Raw genomic sequence first — 22,128 nt, forward strand, 5'->3', positions numbered from 1 at the left:
ACACTCAACCCGAAGCTACTTCAACCCTAGATATGACTGTATTTTAAAGAAGAGATGCATTTTTCTGACTATATGGTGCCTTTGTGGTTGAGGTCAAACTGTTGGGAGCTTCCAGCACCCGCTGTGGCTGTAGAGACTGATATGGAAGAGTCATGTTTTTTGCAGCTGGGGCAGATGGAGACATCCAGTTGTGCTGCTGCAGATGCACCATGCTGTTCTTGACTTCATAGAATTGTAGAGTTTGAAGGGAACACAAGTGTCATATAATCAACTTTCCTGCAACGCACAACTTGAGATTAAGAGTCTCATACCCTACCCACTGAGATAGATGTATATATTCTGGAGACAGTGACATAATAACAATGGTACTCTTTTTGCAAGAAATGAAATTTGGCTGAGGAATTGGTCACCACTAAAAACATCATTAGCACCCATTATACACTGTAGTTTCAGTTGGTTCACATACCAAATAGACACAAAAAAGGAAGGCTGACTAAAGCATAGACTATTCTTTCATTTCTATGCAGTGGGCAGAGAAAGGAAGTTGAAAATGTGAGCATAGGTAGAGTTTATAGACACATTAGTTTCACTGGTTACCCTCAAAATATGGTGTGCTACCACATGAGAATGTGTGGAAAATTACCTGCCAAAACGGTTGATTCTGAAGTTCAGGTCTTCCTCTGACTAATACTGTGCCATATGTCCGTCTGGAAGAGAACATGGCTTGTAAAGCATGGGCCACTACATAGACTGCATTATAGATGCTGTAGCTGTGCCCAGTCATACTCATTTCAAAAAAAGGGAGAGGGAGGCTCTCCAACTTCTCTTCTCCTGTGCAAATATCTCCATCCACATAGTTGCCAGTGACATTTAAGAATATACAGCTGAATACGGTCTCCCAGAATTTCTTTATGAAATCATCTTTTATTTTATTTAAAGGATTTCTTTCCTCAAGAAATTTGTAAAATCTCTGTAAATAACTAAACTGATATCTGAAGGCTATAGCACCATGGAATAGTTCTACATCCCAATGCCTTTGATAGTGAAATGCACTGATCTCCACCTGGGCTGTTGCAATCCAAACTTTCCCCGCTAATTTATTTTCAACAGATAAAACCGGAAGCCATCTAAAAAATGACATGGAATAAGATTCTCCATAGATCACTACTACATTTGCGTTGCTGCCCATCATATTATCATTTATTTTGACCCCATCTTCTATGATGTCCATAAATTCAGTGACAAAAGAAAGTGTGGGGATTCTCTCTATGAAGGCAAAACAAACACCCTTCTGCGAAAAGACGGGAAGCACAGTTTGCACAAATCTTTCTCCATTATCATTATCCATAACAATGACCCCAATCCACGTCCACCCGAAATGCAGAAGCAGAGAGAGAATGCCCTCATACTGAAGGGTTTCCTGGGGGACCATCTGGTAGAAGGAAAGTCCTGGGGTTTTATCATTCATCACAGGTGCAGGACTGAATGTTAGCTGAAGATGGAAAGGGAGATGTGAGTGAAAATTATTATTATAATTATTGTTATGTTTTCATAGTTCCTCCCAACTCCAGAGTGCTGAGAATGATGACCTGGGGGAGGGATTTCTCTCTGGTAGCTCCTAAATTATGCAAACCCCCCCCAAAGACGCATTTAGCATTTTTGTTGCTTAGCTTCTGCCATGTTCTAAGGACACACAGCCTTACCCAAATTAAATTTTTCTTTGGGATTTCTCTTTGGCACTATGCCGACAAAGGTCTGTATAGTTTTATGGTTTTCCCAGTGAGGTATGGAAGTAAAAGCTGGACCACAAAAAAGGCTGATCTCCGAAGAATTGATGCTTTTGAATTATGGTGAATTATCCATTCTTAAGGAAATCAGCCCTGAGTGCTCACTGAGAGCCTGTTTCTAGATGGTTTAAAAATGTTTTAACTATGTTTCTATTTTGTTTTAACGTATTGTTTTTAAAATTTGATGTTTGCCACCTTCGGCTCCGTTTGGAGGCGTGTTAGGATACAAATCAAATGAAATCATATCCCTTACCTGTGGAATTTTGTAGATATCCAGAACAGTCGCCATATGAAGAGAGATATCTAAATCTAGCCCCCCAATGACTGCTATCAATTGATTTTGGGTGTCGCACAAATAGTTAGGGACAAATATCTCCAATGTGGAGGTAAGTAGCATAGTAGCATGATAAGTCCTCTGAGCATTGAAATAGCTGTCATAGATGCAGACGCCCAAGGTGACATTTGGTAATAGCTGAAGGTTTTCATTTATCTCCTGTACTGCAAATGCCAAGGCCAGGATGTGCTGGTAATTTTTGGGCACCACACTAGAACAAGAGTTGCAACTACAGTCAGACAATATTTTCCCCTTAATAAATTGTTGCAATTTTGTTCTACATCAGCTTCATCAGTCTTTATTCATATGCCTTTTGTAGTGGGATAAGGTAAACATCAAAAAAATTGTATTGATAGGTATATTACTATGACTGACACAATGGAAAATACACTCACATTGATACATCTATTGATGTTCTAACCCTATACTATGCACATTCATAATGATAGCCACTGAATGTGATATGAATTTTCTTTCAAGGAAACACACTCCTGCAAGGAAAAAAGAAAGAAAATTTCAGTCCATTTTAATACAGTGCAGAAGGCGTTTATTAAGATAGTTATGGTAACTCTCAAAAATGGAAAGATTAATGAAAGTAAATAAAATGAAAACAACAACAACAACAGTAAAACACTTCTCTTTTTGAAGCCAAGTAACAAAAAAATCAGAAGGAAGGGAAAGCACAACAGAAGTTTAAGAGGAGACAGTATGCATACGATGAAAGAAAGGAAACAGGAGGTGGAGATGGGTGAGATGCAGGAGTTTGTAAAGAAAAGAGCTAAAATTCTTTCTGCTCTGAATTTTACCTTACATTCAAAAAAATGTGACAAAGGAAATACATGACAGAATCTCATATTATCAATTTTTAACAGTAGTAGTAACAATAGTAGTCATAGTTGAGCAGGTGTATTTGGACCAGTGGTGGTACAATGGTTGGGGAATGTGTTATTGAGGCTACAGGGGGGCAATATGAATACAGTTAACTGGATCTGGAAAAAGCTCAATTCCTTCCTGGTGGAAGCTCTGAACACTCTCAGGGATGACAACAAATTTTGCTTTGTCATGTGGAATTTCTTTCTCTCTTCAGCATTCCCTTAAATGTATTACATTTTCTACAGTTCAACAAGAAAATATTTTTGATAAGCTCCTAAGACTGAGACGAATTAACAAATGCAAAGTTAGAAAGGGTTAGTTCCTTACCAAAGATCTTCAAATGATGCTGCTGGAGGTTTGGTTGTGAAGGCTATTGAATTAGCAACAATGAAACTGTGAGAAACAATCCCACCAATTATGATGCTGCCTGCCTGACAGTATTTTTGAAGTGGAGGGTGTGGAGCATGGATCCTGCTTTTAACAAGGTGGTCTTCACATGCAATATGAGAATACAGTATTAGCAGGAAGACAACTAATACCATCATATTCATTGCCATGCTTCACTCTAACTCATGATTCCACCTGCATCATTATCAGGATGTACTCTGTCATTATCGTGACCAGATTGAATGCTCCGTCAATCTGATGATATGCGTAAATCATTACACCCAAGATATGAAGTATAAGTAAAGTGATAAGACTGGTGTGTCCATGCTTGTTCCTAGTCCCTCATTATACCTGTGATTGCAAGAGGGCATCTTTGTGCCATCCTCAGATTAGTTCTCTAAAGGGAAATGGTAATTGTACAGCAGATTTTAGAATTTAATTATAGACTATATAAATGAATGGGAGTATGAATTCAAATGTGGGAGTTCCTTGTGGAATTGCAAACAAAAACATGTTTATTACATTTGAATAGAAGTTTTCTTTTCCACTTTACTGACTACGAGTGTACACTTAAGGTTTTAAATGCCTGAGATGTTCTTTAATATTTATTAGTATAAGGATTCACACTCCCAAGAGTATTGATAGGTTGCTATCAATCAGGATGATCCTTGAACTCACAGAAATCTGTCCAGCTGTATGAATTATATTTATACCCCATTTTCAGGACTCTTCGCCCATAGCCTAATATAGTTGAGACAGGTAATATAAACCATGAGAGAAGTTCTGAATATACTATCCTCAAACCCAAAATCCTTTTCTTAGAACTCCATCACTTTATGATGATAGAACCGGAAGGATAGTAGTGAGAAATTCAGTTGAATTGCCTTTCAAAACTAAGGAAACCAAACATCAGTGTATAAAGACTTTTGTTCAATCAACAATCAACCTTTATTGGCACACAGAGAAGTCAGAACTATACAAGTTGACCGGTAAAACTTGGCATATTTTATTAAGAAAACATTACAGAAATGGGAGTGAAACAGAAGGCTACAATTACACAACCAACATAGGCTTGTAAAAAAAGATCAATAAAGTCAATATTACTGAACTAGTTGTTATCTACTTGAGTAGATTTCAGTTTCAGTACATGTGAAGCATTCCTTGGTCACCGTCTTCTGCACTCTTTCCAGCTGGTCAATATTCTTCTTAAATTGTGGTGCCTTGAACTGAACACAGTACACAGGGTGCAGACTGGCCAAGGCAGAATAGAGTGGTACTGTTACTACCCTTGATCAGGACACCACAATTCCATTCACAAAACCTAGAATAGCATTAGCTTTTTTGCTGCTGATTCACACTGTTGAATAATGTCATGTTTGTGGTCTACTAAGACCCCTAGGCAGGGGTGAGAAACCCTTTCCAATAGTGGCCTGGATCCTGAAATTAATGAACCTAAGTTAGTCATGTGCGTTAGGAATTAGTTGAACACCACCTTTAGATTCCTGAAAATGTCATTTTGGTGGGCAGGTGGGGTTATCCACCAATCAGTCACCTGTTGTCACAGTGATGATCCTTCAAATTGCCAGCCTGAATAGGTATAACTGCCAATTCCAGAAGGCTTCTATAAGCCTTTTAGATATCCGACTTTGGGCAATCACATGCACGCCATATGGAAAGATATCACAACAAAAAATAAGCAAGAAGGCTTGATGGCCTCTTCTTGAAATCCTACTATGTTCTTCTGTAATATGTAATGATTCTCTGTATAATCTGACAAATTACCAGATTTGTGTAACAGTAATTACATTTAGTGCCATTTTGGTAAGAATTCAGTGCCCAAATCTTTCGTAACATATTGGATTTCAGAAATTTAGCGTCTGTATAAACAACATTTTATATTATTATTGAATGTTTCTAACTTAAAAATGCCTTCTGTAAATACGTAACATTTCTGTTTGGGGGGAAAAAGTTGATTCTGAGTTTCACATGTATTTCAAACTAGTAAGTGCTTGGAGAATTTTGAGCAAAATGTATATTGGACAGCTCCAGAAAAGGAAACATATCAGAAAGGTGTGTGCATGTGTGCACAAATGCATCCAGACCACAGACTGTAACAAAAAGCATGCTACTCAGTCTTATCTTCTTACTAGCTGTCCCCTGTTGTTTAGCTCAGGCCTCAACAAAATGATATAACATTTGGGTGCAAAGAGGCAACCCAGCAACCCAGAACTGGAAGCTAAAATAGAAAAAACCTCCACAGCCACCATGTATTTGCCCTTGGAGCTCAGATAAGCTGGAATGAAGGATAGCCACACACTGCAGAAGACCAACATGCTGAAAGTGATGAACTTGGCTTCATTGAAACTGTCCGGTAACCTCCTAGCAAAGAAAGCCACAACAAAACTGACAATAGCCAAGAAGCCAAGATAGCCCAAGACACAAGAAAACAAAATGACAGATCCCTCATTACATTCTAGTATAATTTCTGTAGTCACTGAGTGCATGTCCACATCTGGGAATGGGGCAGAGGTTGCCAGCCACACACTGCAAATGCCTGCTTGCATGAGGGAACAGGATGCAACAATGGAGTTGGCCAGGCTTTTCCCCACCCATTTTCTCATCCTGCTTCCTGGCTTTGTGGCCATAAATGCCAGAACCACCATGATAGTTTTTGCCAGCACAGAAGAAACAGCCACTGAGAAGATGATGCTGAATGCAGTTTGTCGGAGAAGACATGTCACCGGTTCAGGATGGCCAATGAAAAGCAAGGCAGAAATGAAGCAAAGCAGAAGGGAAATCAGAAGAATGTATGTGAGGTTCCGGTTGTTGGCTTTGACGATGGGAGTGTTGTGGTTCTTCAGAATTATTCCCAGCACCAGAACTGTTAACAATGCAAAGGAAAGTGCAAAGAGGCTTAAGCTGATCCCTAGAGGTTCTTTATAAGATAAGAATGTTCTAGCTTTGGGTATGCAAAAATCATGCTTGATGTTTGGATAGGTTGTGTCCATGCAGTCATAACAGTCATGCATATCTGAAAAGCAAAGGTAATTTATTGTTATTAAATTTACATACCGCCTTTCACCCAAATATCACAGGGTGGGGTACCTTAAAACACAATATATATAACATAATTCATTCAAAGGGCCATAATTGTTTAATCAGAGAAAAGCCTGATTGAAGAGGAATATTTTCACCTGGTACCTAATGATGGGACTGTGGGATATGTAATGATGGGACTGTGGGATAACCAGTCTTCTGTAACCAACTTACTTAAGTCGAATTAACACAAGAATGGGGTTAATACTATAGAGTAAGCTGTCCTGCTAGCCTTAGCCAGGTCCTACTAGGCTTAGCTAGTTGAGACAATTGCTATGAGAAAGGCAAAAAATGCCACAACAGGCCCAATTTGTTTGAGGGCAAATTTCCTCCCGGCCAAGAATATGATGATCATTTTGCACCACAGCAAGGTCTAAGAACCAAAGAACTAAGATACCGTATATATGTTGTGGGAGGGAAGGTTGCTGCTTTGCCAACCAAACTGCTGAATACAATCAGTTTAAATACTCTGGAGGTGGACTACAGTCTTCACTACAGTCTGCTGCTCCACCCCTGCCCCCGTGAAAAAGCATTTTTGCCCAGTTCAGATTCAATTTTGTTGTGCAATCCTGCAAGCTCTGATGGCCGGCTGTTGAGGGTTCCAATGGCCAGACACAAGAAAATGGTTTTCAAACGTGGAGGGAATTTGCTGGGCCACAACCCCTGCCCATCCATAATTCTGGTGAGTGGCCATTACCTTTAAAACCTTTTTGTTTCAGGCTTCTGGTTCCTATAGCATGCCATGGCGATGGCTCTCTCAACATTGGAGAGAAGAACAGGCTGAAAAAATACGATGGAAGGAGTTAAACCATCCCCTATAAAACTCTCAGGGTATGGGAGGTACTGGCAATCTGCCAGCGCCTCAATGGCTCACCACGGGGGATGGGCAGGGGACACTGGGTGCTACGCACTTCACATGATGTGAAACCCCCAAAATTGCCTTTGGATGTGGAGGTTCTTCTAATAATTGGGTTTTAATTTGGATTAAGAATAGGTGCACACCAGAGGAGGTGGACATCATAACTGTGAGCAATCAGCTGCATGAAACTGAGGTTTGAAATTGGGAGAAGATTCTTGTGTTGAAGGTGTATGAAGGAGAAGGCATAAGTATATGTCTTACCCTTCTGAGTTGAAATCTTCCTTTCTGGACATGGAATGCAATCATAGCAGCAAAATGGCTCCCCCTCCTTCACTTTCTTGCTATGACCAGGATAACAACTCTCAGTGCATACGGATAAAGGTTGTGCCTAGTCCAGAAATGAAAAAGGACAAGAATATTGAGCTTTGGATCTTTAAGATTTGGGGACTTGTTTCTTACAGAATAAGAAAGCCATTATGTTATGAGAAATTATAAATAGCTGGAGTATATATATTAATTTCCTAAAATTTATACACTACTGGATTGTAAAATACCTCAAAGCAGTTTTCCAAAAGGTATTGCATGTGGGGATACAAAATAATTGTTACTTGACTCTTAAATGAAGACTACCAATTGGAGAAATTACCTACATCTTGCAATTTATCAAAATTCAATAGCAAACAAGGCAAAGCAGAGGTTTACTGTTAGGAATGAGTTGGTTCCTAGTGGAACTTTACAGCCTGCTGCAGAACAGAGAGGCGTAGATTTGATGCAGGCTGAGCAAAGAACACAGCAGTCAGTGGTAAGTCCTCTGGACATTGGAATGCCGGTTGCCGAGGGAACAACTGAGTAGCGGGCTAGAACACAGCCAAAGCTCTCAGGAAGTTCAAACAGGAGTGAACAGACACATAGACAGTCTGTCAGAATAGGAAGAGGCTGGAGCTAATCCAATAAGTCTGAAGTGTCGGTGAATGGGAGGATTGCTAGATAGGAAGCAAAGACAAGTAAGGGACGACGGTTCAATATAGTCTGTAAGAATCGGAAGAAGTCTTCAGAAGGGTCATCTTGAGTAATAATGTTGGCTGTTGTGTTAGAGCCGTCCGGAGCTATCTGTTTGTTTTTGCAATAAATCCCCCTTTTTAATTACCTATGCTTACTATGTTATCAAGCTGGGAACCTGGACTCCTGACATTTATGGTCCCCCATGTAAAGTAAGGATTCTTAGAATGAAATGGTTTCATTATGCTAGTGAAAAGAACACTTTCAAGGGTCTTGTTTAACAACAATAGTTACCTTTGATTGGATGAATAAAAGCTTCTGCCTTCAAAAAACTTTAAAACATAAATGTGTTTTGCTTGTTTGTATACAATTAATGTTTTATTTTATTCATTTGCATATATTTGTTTTTATTTTTACTTTATTTCTATTTCATAATCATTTAAAAAAGGAATTAACATTGCAAGTCAGAAATAGTTTGCAATGTACTGGCAATTAGTACTTACCTGGTTAAACAAGCGGTTCCACCTTATGACCTTCTCGTTGATGTTCAACACTTGGCTTGGAAGAGCCTGAGGATCAAGCCTACCAACTTTTACTTTATGGAAGGATTGGTTGGACAAAACAATCAAGTTTATAACATCAAGTGCAGCTATCAATTTTCCACTTTCATCAAAAGAAATCTTGTCCCCAGCACTGTTATTAAATGAAACACTTTGGAGAAAGTGATGGAGCTTGATAAAAAGAAAATAATAAACAAACAAGCAAACAAACAAACAGTTGCATTTATATAGTAGCATGTAAAGTGTTGAACTTAAAAAGATGACACCTTAGAAATGTTTTTTAAAGGAGAGCTGTGTTTTTATGACTACATGGTTGGCATCTGTCTGTACTGAAACAATATAGGACAGTTCCTTTGGGGGTGAGGTCAAACTGTTGGGAGATTCCAGCTCCCGCTGTGGCTACTGAAACCAATATGGAAGAGATAGGCTTTGTTGAAGCTGGGGCAGATGAAGACGTGGAGCTTTGCTGCTGCATGTGCAACATGCCATTCTTGACTACATAGAATCATAGAATTGTAGAGTTGGAAGGGAACACAAGTGTCATATAGTAAAGTTCCAAGCAATGCAGCAATCTTTCTACCCAATGTGGGGCTCGAACCCACAGCCCTGTGATTTGTGCTGAGACCAACTGAGCTAGATGTATATATTCTGAAGCAGCAGCATAATAATAACGTTACTCTGTTTTGAAGGAATGAAATCACACAAACAAATAAAACTAGCACCCATTGTACACTGTAGGTACAGAACGTTCATATACCAAAAGGACACATAAAAGGAAGGCTGACTAAAGCATATACTATTATTTAATTTCTATGCAGTGGGCAGAGAAAGAAAGCAGAAAATGTGAGCATAGGTAGAGTTTATGGACACATTAGTTTCACTGGTTACCCTCAAAATATGGTGTGCTACCACATGAGAATGTGTGGAAAATTACCTGCCAAAATGGTTGATTCTGAAGTTCAGGTCTTCCTCTGACTAACACTGTGCCATATGTCCTTCTGGATGAGAACATGGCTTGTAAAGCATGGGCCACTACATAGACTGCATTATAGATGCTGTAGCTGTGCCCAGTCATACTCATTTCAAAAAAAGGGAGAGGGAGGCTCTCCAACTTCTCTTCTCCTGTGCAAATATCTTCATCCACAGAGTCCCCCGTGTTATTTAAGAAGACACAGCTGAATACAGTCTCCCAAAATTTCTTTATAAAATCATCTTCTATTATGTTTAAAGGTTTTCTCTTCTCAAGAAACTTGTGAAATCTCTGTAAATAACTGAACCGATATCTGAAAGCTATAGCACCATGGAATAGTTCTACATCCCAGTCCCTTTGATAGTGAAATGCACTGATCTCCACCTGGGCTGTTGCAATCCAAACTTTCCCCCCTAATTTATTTTCAACAGATAAAACCGGAAGCCATCTAAAAAATGACATGGAATAAGATTCCCCATAGAGCACTATTACACTTGTTTTACTGCCCAGCATACTATCATTTATTTTGACCCCATCTTCTATGATGTCCATAAATTCAGTGACAAAAGAAAGGGTGGGGATTCTCTCTATGAAGGCAAAACAAACACCCTTCTGCGAAAAGACGGGAAGCACAGTTTGCACAAATCTTTCTCCATTATCATTATCCATAACAATGACCCCAATCCACGTCCACCCGAAATGCAGAAGCAGAGAGAGAATGCCCTCATACTGAAGGGTTTCCTGGGGGACCATCTGGTAGAAGGAAAGTCCTGGGGTTTTATCATTCATCACAGGTGCAGGACTGAATGTTAGCTGAAGATGAAAGGGGAGATGTGAATGAAAATTATTATTATAATTACATATCACTTTTATGTTTTCATAGTTCCTCCCAACTCCGGAGTGCTGAGAGTGATGACCTGAGAGAGGGATTTCTCTTTGCAGTGCCTAAATTATGCAACACCCTCCCCACAAAGATGCATTTAGCATCTTTGTTGCTTAGCTTCTGCCATGTTCTAAGGATACACAGCCTTTCTGAAAATAAATTTGGAAATTTAATGGGATGCACACCTTCTGTTTTGTTTCAAAGGTATTGCACTGAGGCGATTTTTTAGAGGAATTCTCTTACTTGGTTTTTAGTAAATGCTTTACTTATTTGAAATTATAATGTTACATCATTCCCTCATTTCTTCACAACAATTCTAGGAATTTACTCAGTATCAACATCCCCCTTTTTTTGTGGGCTGTCCTATTTCCCTTGCCTTTCTATAACTGAAATACCAATAATATTCACCAATTCTCAAGTGGGTCTTTCATACCACTACTGTTCTTTTAAGAGCCAGTTCCCTGGCCCCTGTTTACAATTACCACGTCTGACCTGACAAGTTAAGAATCTTTGCGCCCCAGCTCTTTGTCTCCCTGGCCAGCATCTACGTTTAAGTATCAGTGGGAAAGATGAAGCATTCCCCAAATGTAATAATCACAGGTATTATAGCCATTTGGAGCAGTTATGACAAAACTCTTTTAAGATACAACATGATATTCAAATATACATGTTCGCCAAGATGGTTTAAAAATATTTTAACTATGTTTCTATTTTATTTTAACATACTATTTTTCATTTTTACATTTGCCACTTTGGGCTCCTTTTGGAGGAGTGTTGGGATAGAAATCAAATCAAATAAATAAATAAATAAATATTGACTGTCAAATTGGCCTCATTCTGTCTTCTTGGAAATATTCTCAATGAATTTGAAAAATAGCTGCTGTGGTCTCTAGCTGCTTAGTTCATCTTACCACTATCATTTATACTACTCATATACACATATCCCTTACCTGTGGAATTTTGTAGATATCCAATACAGTGGCCACATGAAGAGAGATATCCGAATCCAGTCCTCCAATGACTGCTATCAAATGTTTTTGGGTGTCACATAAGTAGTTAGGGACAAATACCTCTAATGTGGAGGTAAGTAGTATAGTAGCATGATAAGTCCTCTGAGCATTGAAATAGCTGTCATAGATGCAGACGCCCATGGTGACATTTGGTAATAGCTGAGGGTTTTCATTTATCTCCAGTACTGCAAATACCAAGGCCAGGATGTGCTGGTAATTTTTGGGCACCACACTAGAACAAGAGTTACAACTACAATCAGACACATATTCTAACCCTATTCTATGCACATTCATAATCATAGCCACTGAACGTGATATGAATTTTCTTTCAAAGAAACACACTCTTGCAAGGAAAAAAGAGGGAAAAATTCAGTCCATTTTAATACAGTGCAAAAGGCATGCATAGAGATAGTTATGGTAACTCTCAAAATGGAAAGATTCATGAAAGTAAATAAACTGAAAACAACAACACAAAATCACTGCTCTGTTTCAAGCCAAGTAACAAAAAATTCAGAAAGAAAGGAAAGAACAACAGAAGTGTAAGAGGAGACAGTATGCAAAGTTAGAAAAGATTAGTTCCTTACGTAAGATCTTCATATGAAGTTGCTAGAGGTTTGGTTGTGAAGGCTATTGAATTAGCAACAATGAAACTGTGGGAAACAATCCCACCAATTATGATTCTGCCTGCCTGACAGTATTTTTGAAGTGGAGGGTGTGGAGCATGGATCCTGCTTTTAATAAGGTGGTCTTCACATGCAATATGAGAATACAGTATTAACAGGAAGACAACTAATACCATCATAATGAACACCACCCTTCACTCTAACTCATGATTCCACCTGCATCATTATCAGGATGTACTCTGTCATTATCGTGACCTGATTGAATGCTCAGCCAATCTGATGATAGACTGAATCTATCTGAGTCCATGTTATGAAATATAAGTAAAGTGATAAGAGTGGGGTGTGCATGCTTGTTCCTAGTCCCTCATCATACCTGTGATTGCTAGAGGGCATCTTTGTGCCATCCTCAGATTAGTTCTCTAAGGGGAAATGGTAATTGTACAGTATATTTTAGAATTTAATTATAGACTATATAAATGAATGGGAGTATGATATGAACTCAAATGTCGGAATTCCCTGTGGAATTGCAAACAAAAACATGTTTATCACATCTGAATAGAAGTTTTCTTTTCCACTTTTCTGACTAGGAATGCACACTTATGCTTTTAAATGCCTGATATGTTCTTTAATAGGTTGCTATCAATTAGGATGATGCTTTACCTCACATAAATCTGTCCAGGTGTATTAATGATACTTAAACCCCATTTTCTGGACTTCCCACTCCAAGCCGAATATAGTTGAGACAGGTAATATAAACCATGAGAGAAGTTCTGAATATACTATCCACAAACCCAAAACTCTTATCTTATAGAACTCTGTCACTTTGCTATATGATCATAGAACCAGAAGGGTAGTAGTGAGAAATTCAGCTGAATTGCCTTTCAAAACTAAGGAAACCAGAAAACAATCAATGTGTAAAGACTTCCATTCAATCAACCAATCAACCTTTATTGGCATACAGAGAAGACAGGACTATACAAATTGACAGGTAAAACTTGGCATCTTTTATTAAGAAAACATGATGGAAATGATAGGAAAACAGAAGGCTACAATTACACAACCAACACAGGTTTGTAAAAAAGATTAATAAAGTCAGTCTTATTGAACTAGTTGTTATCTACTTGAGTAGAGTTCCTTGCAAAAGTGAATTTCAGAAAGTTACATTTTTGGACTAATGATCAGATACTTCCAGGAATACTAAAGCTATGGATAATGTTGTGACGTGGGGTTTGTGATTTCAGCTCTCTTGACATAATATGCTGGAGACAGTTCTCTAGTAACACTTCTTTATTAAAGCAACAAGACTGAAACTTGAGGAGGGGAGAGCTACATTTATAGGGACTGGGAACTAGCTAGAAAGGATACATTTTGGAGGGAACAATATCAGGTAATCACAGTCCTGCCTTTTGGAGGCAACCAATAAGACAGAGGATCCAAATACAGCAGCTTAAATGAACCAATAGTAGCTGTACCCTCTGGAACCAAAAGGCAGTTACTTTACCCTAATGCAAATACAGACAATAATAATACAGATATAAAATCCTTTGGCTCAATACACAACAGATAAAGCTTCACAAATGTATAGGCATCCAAGAACAGTAGAAAAAGGCCATCAACCTAAGAAAGACCTAGACTTGGTTCTATTATGAAATTCACTCCATATATGATGTCAATGGTCTCTTTGCCTGACAAGAAATTTCCACATCCCTAACAGCCCTGACCTATCAGGACTAAAGGCTGTACCTTTTTATGAGCAAAACAAAGAAACTAAGAAATATATGCATATTAAAATCTGATAGGCCAGGTTCATGCTCAGAATGGACTTGTTGGCAGAGCACTTCTAACCATGTCTTCTCATTTAAGTATCCCAATGAATGGAATGAGGCTTACTCCCAGGTGACATGTTCACATTGCAGCCATGACTTCAGAGTTTGGGGGGTGGTGTCTTATTTTTGAAAATAATAATGTTATGGCACCATTCTGCTCTTAACCACCTGAGAGCTAAAATCTTAGTAGTGTGTACTGTAGAATGAAAACCCACCCTAAACTTTAATGAAATGAAGAGTCAGTTTATAATTAGCATAATTATAATACTTTACTAACTAGATAGGGAGACATAATTCTTCAGTCAGTTCTTCGTATTAGCTGTTCCCTTTTGTTCAACTCAGGTTTCAACAAAATAATGTAACATTTGGGAGAAAAGATGCAGGCCAATAATCCAGCACTGGAGGCTAAGATAGAAAAGATCTCCACAGCTACCATGTATTTCCCCTTGGTGCTCAAGTAGGTTGGAACAAAGGATAACCACACACTGCAAAACACTAACATGCTAAAAGTGATAAACTTGGCTTCATTGAATGTGTCGGGCAACTTCCTAGCAAGGAAGGCCAGAGTGAAGCTAGCAATGGCCAGGAAGCCAATAAAGCCAAGGACACAATAAAACATAGTCACAGACCCTTCATTACATCCAAGTATAATTTGTTCAGCCATTGAGTGTACATCAGCCTCTGGCAATGGGGGAGAGATTGCCAGCCACACAATGCAAATGCCTCCTTGTATAAGGGAGCAAGAAAGTACAATGGAATTGGCCAGCCCCTTTCCCACCCATTTCCTCATTCTGGATCCTGGCTTGGTGGCCATGAAAGCCAGAACCACAATGAGGGTTTTTGCCAGCACACAAGAAACAGCCACTGAGAAGACAATGCCAAAAGCAGTTTGTCGGAGGAGACAGGTCACCTTCTGAGGCTGTCCAATGAATAGCAGTGCAGAAAGGAAGCAGAGCAGGAGGGAGAGGAGGAGAGTGTAAGTGAGGTCCCTGTTATTTGCTTTTACAATGGGAGTGTTGTGGTTCTTCACAAATGTTAAGAGGACTAGAACGGTGACCAAAGAACAGGAAAGAGCAGAAAGGGCTAAACTGATTCCCACAGGTTCTTCAAAAGACAAGAAGCTTATTTCCTTGGGAATACATAAATCATGGTTTTTATTTGGATATGTTTGGTCTGAACATGTAGAACAGTCGCTCATATCTGCAAAGGAAAATACATAGCTTAATCTCATAAACATGCCATTTATCTCAAGAGCAGCCAATTTGACAATTCAAATTGGGGAAGAATTAAACATTGAATCTGTGGGATGTGGTGTGGAGAAAATTTTAGGGATTTTAGTAATTAATATTGAACTTCCATGATGTGGAAAGTTTTCAATGTATTTCCACCTTTAGGCCCTTAAACAGCTATTTGCTTTTTCCCCGGAACACCACACAAACTGAAATGATACCACAAAGCCCTCCTATGCAGATTAACATATAACATTTGTAGTCTGCATTTCATTTTTTCTACCAAAGTTGTTGTGCACATATAATATACTAAAACAATTGAGATACAACTTCTGGCTGGAAGGAGTGATATGCTGGAATACTGCCCCAAATTTGATCATATGAAACTACAACACAAAATGCCCACAATTTCCCAGGTTAACAGGGTTGCAAATGTATTTACTACTGGAATCTAATCACATTGAAATGATCACTAAACCTCTCCTAGATTCTGCCTGTTTTCACATACTTCTTTCATGTCACCTGAAAGGTCACATAAAACATGGAAATAATTAGCTAAAAAATGTTAGGAAAATGAATATAAAGTGGTATCTGAATGCAGGCCTGGTGTATGCACATCCTTATTTTTTTATAAGGCTATTCCTCTGAAAATCATGCAATCTGCTTCCTATTTCTATATACATTATTGCTTACCCGTCTTGTCTGAAATCTTCCCTTCTGGACAGGGGATGCAATCATAGCAACAAAATGGCTCCCCTTCCTTTACTTTCTTGCTTGAACCAGGATTGCATTTCTCACTGCATAGAGAAATAGGCCTTGCCTAATCCATGAATGAAAAAGGAGGATATTGAGCTTGTAATCTATAATTGTAAGGAAGTAATGACCTGTTGCATACCCCTCAACTGCCATGATAAAATCAGGACATCCCACTTTTGGGTGCAATGCTCTCAGCTGAAAAATGCACAAGATTGTGGAGCCCCAAAATGTGTGCTTTTGGCTCCCTGATCTCGTGCAGGTCACGTGACTCGCACGGGAGTGTGGTTGGGAAGATGTATTTCTTGGTTTCCGCCGTCAACATGTTGGAGGGTATGCTGCTTGCCCTTTCTCAAAGGGAGGCAGTGTGGAAGATTAGGAAGAGTGGGTGGGTGTTGAACGCAGAAGGCTGCTATCAGGAACAGAAGGGTGGTCATTCTTCACTCCAGGAGATTCCAGTTCATGACTCCTCTGCATTCAGTGCCTGAAACAATTATCTAATGCTGCCTTATGTTTGTGCCAAGCAAAGAGAGTGGTCATTTTTCATCTGAATGATTTAACGACTATTAATAGTTTCAACCCAAATTTTCAATCAATTTAGGAAGAACAGTTTTGAAAAGAAACATGCAAACTACCCAGTATAGTGAGGTGGCTGAATCAGTGTGTTACAGAGTATTAAATGCTGTTTTGATAGAGGAAAGCATGAAATAAAATTTTCTACATGTTGAGACTGCAGAGAACTAGTATGAGGTGATGCTAGCTGGTTTGCTCACTGCACAGTCTTCAAGCAGGTGTCAGGAATTATTGCATAAATACAATGCTTAAAGAGGACATAGTTTGATCCTATGGATGGAATTTGATATTTTAGGTGATTTTCATTGATGTACTACTCTGAACAGACTAATTGAAATCAGTGTGTGTGATTGCATTCCCAGTCACATGGTGTGTGAGGTGCCAACCAGAAATAAGATGAAATAGGCCACAATTTTATTGTTTACAGGTGTAAGTAGGTTTCGGCCAAGGCATTGAGCATGTACTTGGTATCAAGAAGCCTGCCTCCTAGGTAAATGGAGGGGGGGGGTGTCAACCCTGACTGGGATCCACCCGCTGACATGCACCAGGTGTCATGATCCCACAAGGGGCGCCATTGGGAAGGATACTATAGCCCCTTGGCCTTCCTGGAAGATTGGGTGGTGAATCCAGTGGCAATCCAAGAAGGGGGATTCTGGGTGCAGTTCTCATTTGCAGAGCCAAAAGACCACCCGTCTCCTGACACCTGATTGGTGTTTCCAGACCAATGCCTGCACAAGCAAAGGGGTGGAGCATTCCATTCCCAGCTGTGCAAGAAGGGGGAGCATGGATCCTGTCATGCTGGAATGCAAATGCTGCTTCCCAGGGTTCTCGGCTAATTGTAGACTGACTTTGGACATTAATCAATTATCATCATTCTAAATATATTCAATGCAAAAGATGCATCTATAGCACAAACAGATCATCAGATCTTCATACATTACGAGCTCATCATTGTCAGGTGAAACTATGTTTACACTGAGGACTCAAAATAACTACACTTGAATTGTACCTGGTTAAACCACTTGTGCCAAGTTATAGCATCCTCATGGAAGGTGAATAATTGATTTGAAGAAGTCTGGGGATCCATCCTGCCAACTTTAACTTTATGAAAGGATTGGTTTGGTGAAACAACCCAATTAATAATATCTAGCCCAGCTTCCAACTCCCCTTTCTGGTTGAAGGAAACTTTGTCTCCCGCACTATTATTAAATGACAGACTTCTGAGGAAATGATGAACCTACATTTAAAAAGAGAGAATGAGGGTGTACATCAATCTAACAAATGAAGTCAATAGAAGTGGAATAGAAGTGTTCATGGAGTTAATTTATTATACAAGTCATTTTGGTACACTGTTACAAGTGGAAGCCAGCCTCATTACCTGCCACAGCTGCGGATTCTGAAATGGCAGCTTCCTCTTGTCTACCATAAATCTAGAATTGAGTCTGGATGAGAACATGGCATGGACAGCATGGGCCATGGCATAAACAGCATTGTATATACAGTAACTATGGCCCGTCATGCTCATTTCAAAAAAAGGTGTAGGAAGCATTTCCAGGTTCTCCTCTCCAGTGCAAATCTCCTGATCCACACCATTTGTGACTGTACTAGGGAGGACACAAGCAAAGGCCTGTTGCCAGAAGTCTTTGATGAAATAATCTCCATTTGTGGTGGAGGGACTTATGTGTTCAAGAAATTTGTGAAATTCTGGTAGACTATTTGAGTGAATTGCGAAAGACAGAGCCCCATGAATTATTTGTGTATCCCAAGTCCTTTGATAGACCACAGACGTCAGCTCCATCTGGGCTGTCATTATCCACACTTTACCTCTTGCTTCCTCTCCCATCTCTTCTTCTTCTGACAAATATGGAAACCATCTAAAAAATAGCATTGCATAAGATTCTCCATAGAGGATAATCACATTGGCTTTGCTCCTCATTACTTTATCATGTATTTTTGCACACTCTTGTAACAAGTCTTTAGCTTCTGTGATGAAAGTTAATTTGGGGACTCTCTCTATGATTGCAAAACAGATACCACTAGAGGAAAACATTGGGACCACCTTTTGTACAAATTGTTCTCCATTCTCGAGATCCATCATAAGGAGCCCAATCCATGTCCACCCAAAATGCAGAAGTAAGGAGAGAATCCCCTCATACTGAAGGGCTTCCTGGGGGACCATTTGGTAGAAGGAGAGGCCTGGAGTTTTATCATGTATGATGGGAGCAGGACCATATGTGAGCTAAAGGGAGGAGGGACAGAAAAGAAAACAAACAGATTCCTATGCTTTAATGGAGATATCCAGCGAGTTTTTCTGCAACATTTTAAAATGTATAGCAGCACAATAAACGAAACTGCATAACTACGAGAACTACCTTACCCCGCATGTGCCTACCTTACAGCTATGATAGTGGAAATGGCACTCTTACAGGTGCCTCATAATATCTGTTCCACATATTTAAGAAATTGATTGTTTAGTTTGGCAGGGCCTTCACTTTGTTATTCCTGTGCATTGAAATCACAGGGTAGCACTGTGGTCTACACCACAGAGCCTAGGGCTTGTGGATCAGAAGGTCAGCGGTTCGAATCCCTGCGACGGGGCGAGCTCCTGTTGTTGGGTCCCAGCTCCTGCCAACCTAGCCATTCGAAAGCACATAAAAGTGCAAGTGGATAAGTAGGTACCGCTCCAGCAGGAAGGTAAACGGCGTGTCCGTGCGCTGCTCTGGTTCACCAGAAGCGACTTAGTCATGCTGGCCACATGACCCGGAAGCTGTACGCTGGCTCCCTCGGCCAGTAAAGCAAGAAGAGTGCCGCAACCCCAGAGTCATCCACGACTGGACCTAATGGTCAGGGGTCCCTTTACCTTTACAGGTGCCTTGTAATACCTGTTCCACATTTTTAATAACTTGTTTGTTTAGTTTGGCTGGGCCTTCACTTTGGAATTCCTGCACATTGAAATCAAGCAGATGTCTTCATTGGACTCTTTTTTGTGCCTCCTAAAAGCATTATTGTTTAGGTATGCCTACCCAGATGATTTTTAAGTTGATACACTTTGGATTTGTTGTAGTATTTTAACTTTTGTATGTTTAAAAGTATGGTTATGAAATATTCTTGTTTTTACTGTTTTGCTGTGTTTTTTTACTGTTTTAACAAGTGGTTTTAAGTAATAAATAAATACAAAAAATGAATAAATATGGAAGGAAGGAAGGTTTATGCATTTAGGTCCATATTGTTCAATAAATCACTACAATATATTTATCATACAAAAATTACTGAACATTTATTGAGACTTCTAGTGTAGTTATGAAAGCCAACCCCCCCACATGAAGCTCTGAGATCTGTAGGTGGAGGACTCCCACTATGAGTGTTGATAAAGGTGAGGAAAGAGGAAACCATGGACTCAGCTATACAGCTGCAAATAAAAAAAATTAATTGTGTTTTAAAGTGCACTAGATAGTGACAGTGAGCCATGCAAAATTCAATGTATTTTTCAAAAAATAAAATACAAAATTAAGCATTTTCACAGCATTTTTAAGATTTCACCCATGTTTCAAATAAGCTGTCTCGCTGTCTTTCAACCCTGGAAATTCTATTTCACTGCATCCAATTTTCATTTCACAGATTTTGTTATAAGACTAGCTAATATTTTCAAGATTGTGTTAATGCCATTTGGGCAGTGGCAACCAGGGATGGTATCAAATCATTTTGCAGGACCTGCTTATTTGCGCCCTCCCCGCAAGATTGATTATAGGATTGGTGAAGGATCTATATTGACCTTTACTACAGTATGTCACCTCCAATCCTTAAAAAATGTGCATGCCTTTCATAATGTGATAAAGGCACACTCCTGCCTGTCTCCTTGTGATTATAGTGGAGATAACATCAAATTTAAGTTGTGCAGTCTAGTAGGCATGTTTCAATATTAGCGTAGCCTCATTAATTCTTAACAAAATGTTCCTTTGCTGGGGTCAATACACCATAACCTTCCACTCCCCTTTTGATCTGCCTCCTATGCCATTTTCAACTCTCACCCTACCAGTATGAGAAAATCAACCATCATATTATATTTTTCTGTGGCAATTAGAGAACTTTTGCTTCCCTGATGTCTTTGGAACATTCCCCCCCCCCAAAAAAAAAAACCAACAACAACAAAAAAACTGGTGGCTGATTGAGAAACATAGTCAATTATTAACTCCTCTGCAGATTAATACAAATTGGAACTTTTTGAAATAGTCTTCATCTCTTCTCTGAGATAATGCATCTAACTTCCTTTTGGAGACTGACAGGTTTCCTTGAAACAGATCCTGAATTCTTTACAAGCTCAGATGATGAAACAACTAGTGGCAAGAAAAAGAAAAAGAACCACATGTGTGTGAGAGAGGATGTTCTTTTGTATTTTCTGAATAAGAGTCTTGTTAAGTTATGAAAGCCTACACAATACCAGTTCACATATTGTAGCCTCTGAACTACACAGTGAAATATTTCAGGCAGTACAATCATGAGGAGCAAACACCTTTAAATCTATCATGCACAGCACAATGACTGATATACCTGTGGAATTTTGTAGATATCCAAGACTGTTGCTGCATGAAGAGAAGTTAGGGGGTCAAGACCCCCAATGACAGCTATCAAATTATTCTGAGTGTCACATTTATAGTTGGGGACAAATCTCTCTGCGGTGGACGTAAGGAACAGTGTGGCATGATATGTTCCCTTTGCAATGAAATAGCTGTCAAAGATGTGGAAGCCCAAAGTGGTATTGGGTAAGATTTGAGAATTTCCATTGATCTCCTTTACTGCAAATGCCAAGGCCAGGACGTGCTGGTAATTCTTAGTCACCACGCTAGAATGAGAATTGCAATCTACATCATATCCTACATTGTCTAAAATCTTTTCCATTATTTTATACCACATTTATGGTAGTAGTCTAGGGTGGCCTACTTAAAATGAAATGATTAACCAATGTAATACATAACATTACAATTAACCAATGCAATGCATAAAGCAATTTCAAATTAGTCATGACCTGGAACTTTCATCAGGTTATAATCAAATGCATCCTGTTAATGTATTTCAACATAGTTTTCCTCAATATTATACGAAGTCCAGCTCTTGCCTTCAAAAAAGTTGCAATCCCATATTCACTCAGCTGGAGTGGCACCCAGATTTTGCTGCAAGTAATTGGATAAATATTTGAAATGTGACATGTAACAGAAGTAGGTAGCATTAGAACATCTGAGCCCAAATTTTGCATATTGATTTTCTAAAATTGTGTGGTGGGTTGTTTCAAATTGTTTTCAATGTTGTTTTAATGTTGTTACAAACCCTGGGATCTTACACCGAAGGATGGGTGATAAATAAAATTATTA

General features: G+C 39.2%; 2 protein-coding genes across 2 annotated transcripts; both read right to left on the reverse strand.

Annotated features, from left to right (window-relative positions):
* Nucleotides 1-5,516: 5,516 nt before the first annotated feature.
* On the reverse strand, nucleotides 5,517-12,774 carry LOC310830530 (vomeronasal type-2 receptor 26-like; the record flags this gene model as incomplete). Its single annotated transcript, XM_083710310.1, has 6 exons — nucleotides 5,517-6,412; nucleotides 7,598-7,724; nucleotides 8,839-9,066; nucleotides 9,830-10,678; nucleotides 11,699-11,990; nucleotides 12,755-12,774. The coding sequence occupies 6 exons, from the start codon at nucleotides 12,772-12,774 to the stop codon at nucleotides 5,517-5,519; spliced, it is 2,412 nt and encodes an 803-aa protein (XP_083566436.1).
* A 1,731-nt stretch (nucleotides 12,775-14,505) lies between these two features.
* Nucleotides 14,506-21,658, reverse strand: LOC310830531 (vomeronasal type-2 receptor 26-like; the record flags this gene model as incomplete). Its single annotated transcript, XM_083710311.1, has 5 exons — nucleotides 14,506-15,407; nucleotides 16,130-16,256; nucleotides 17,772-17,999; nucleotides 18,141-19,001; nucleotides 21,311-21,658. 5 exons carry the CDS (start codon nucleotides 21,656-21,658, stop codon nucleotides 14,506-14,508), a joined length of 2,466 nt encoding a protein of 821 aa, XP_083566437.1.
* Nucleotides 21,659-22,128: the final 470 nt, after the last annotated feature.

This window comes from Podarcis gaigeae (genome assembly GCF_964106915.1).
Source record: "Podarcis gaigeae genome assembly, chromosome: 13".
NCBI classification, from domain to species: Eukaryota; Metazoa; Chordata; class Lepidosauria; order Squamata; family Lacertidae; genus Podarcis; species Podarcis gaigeae.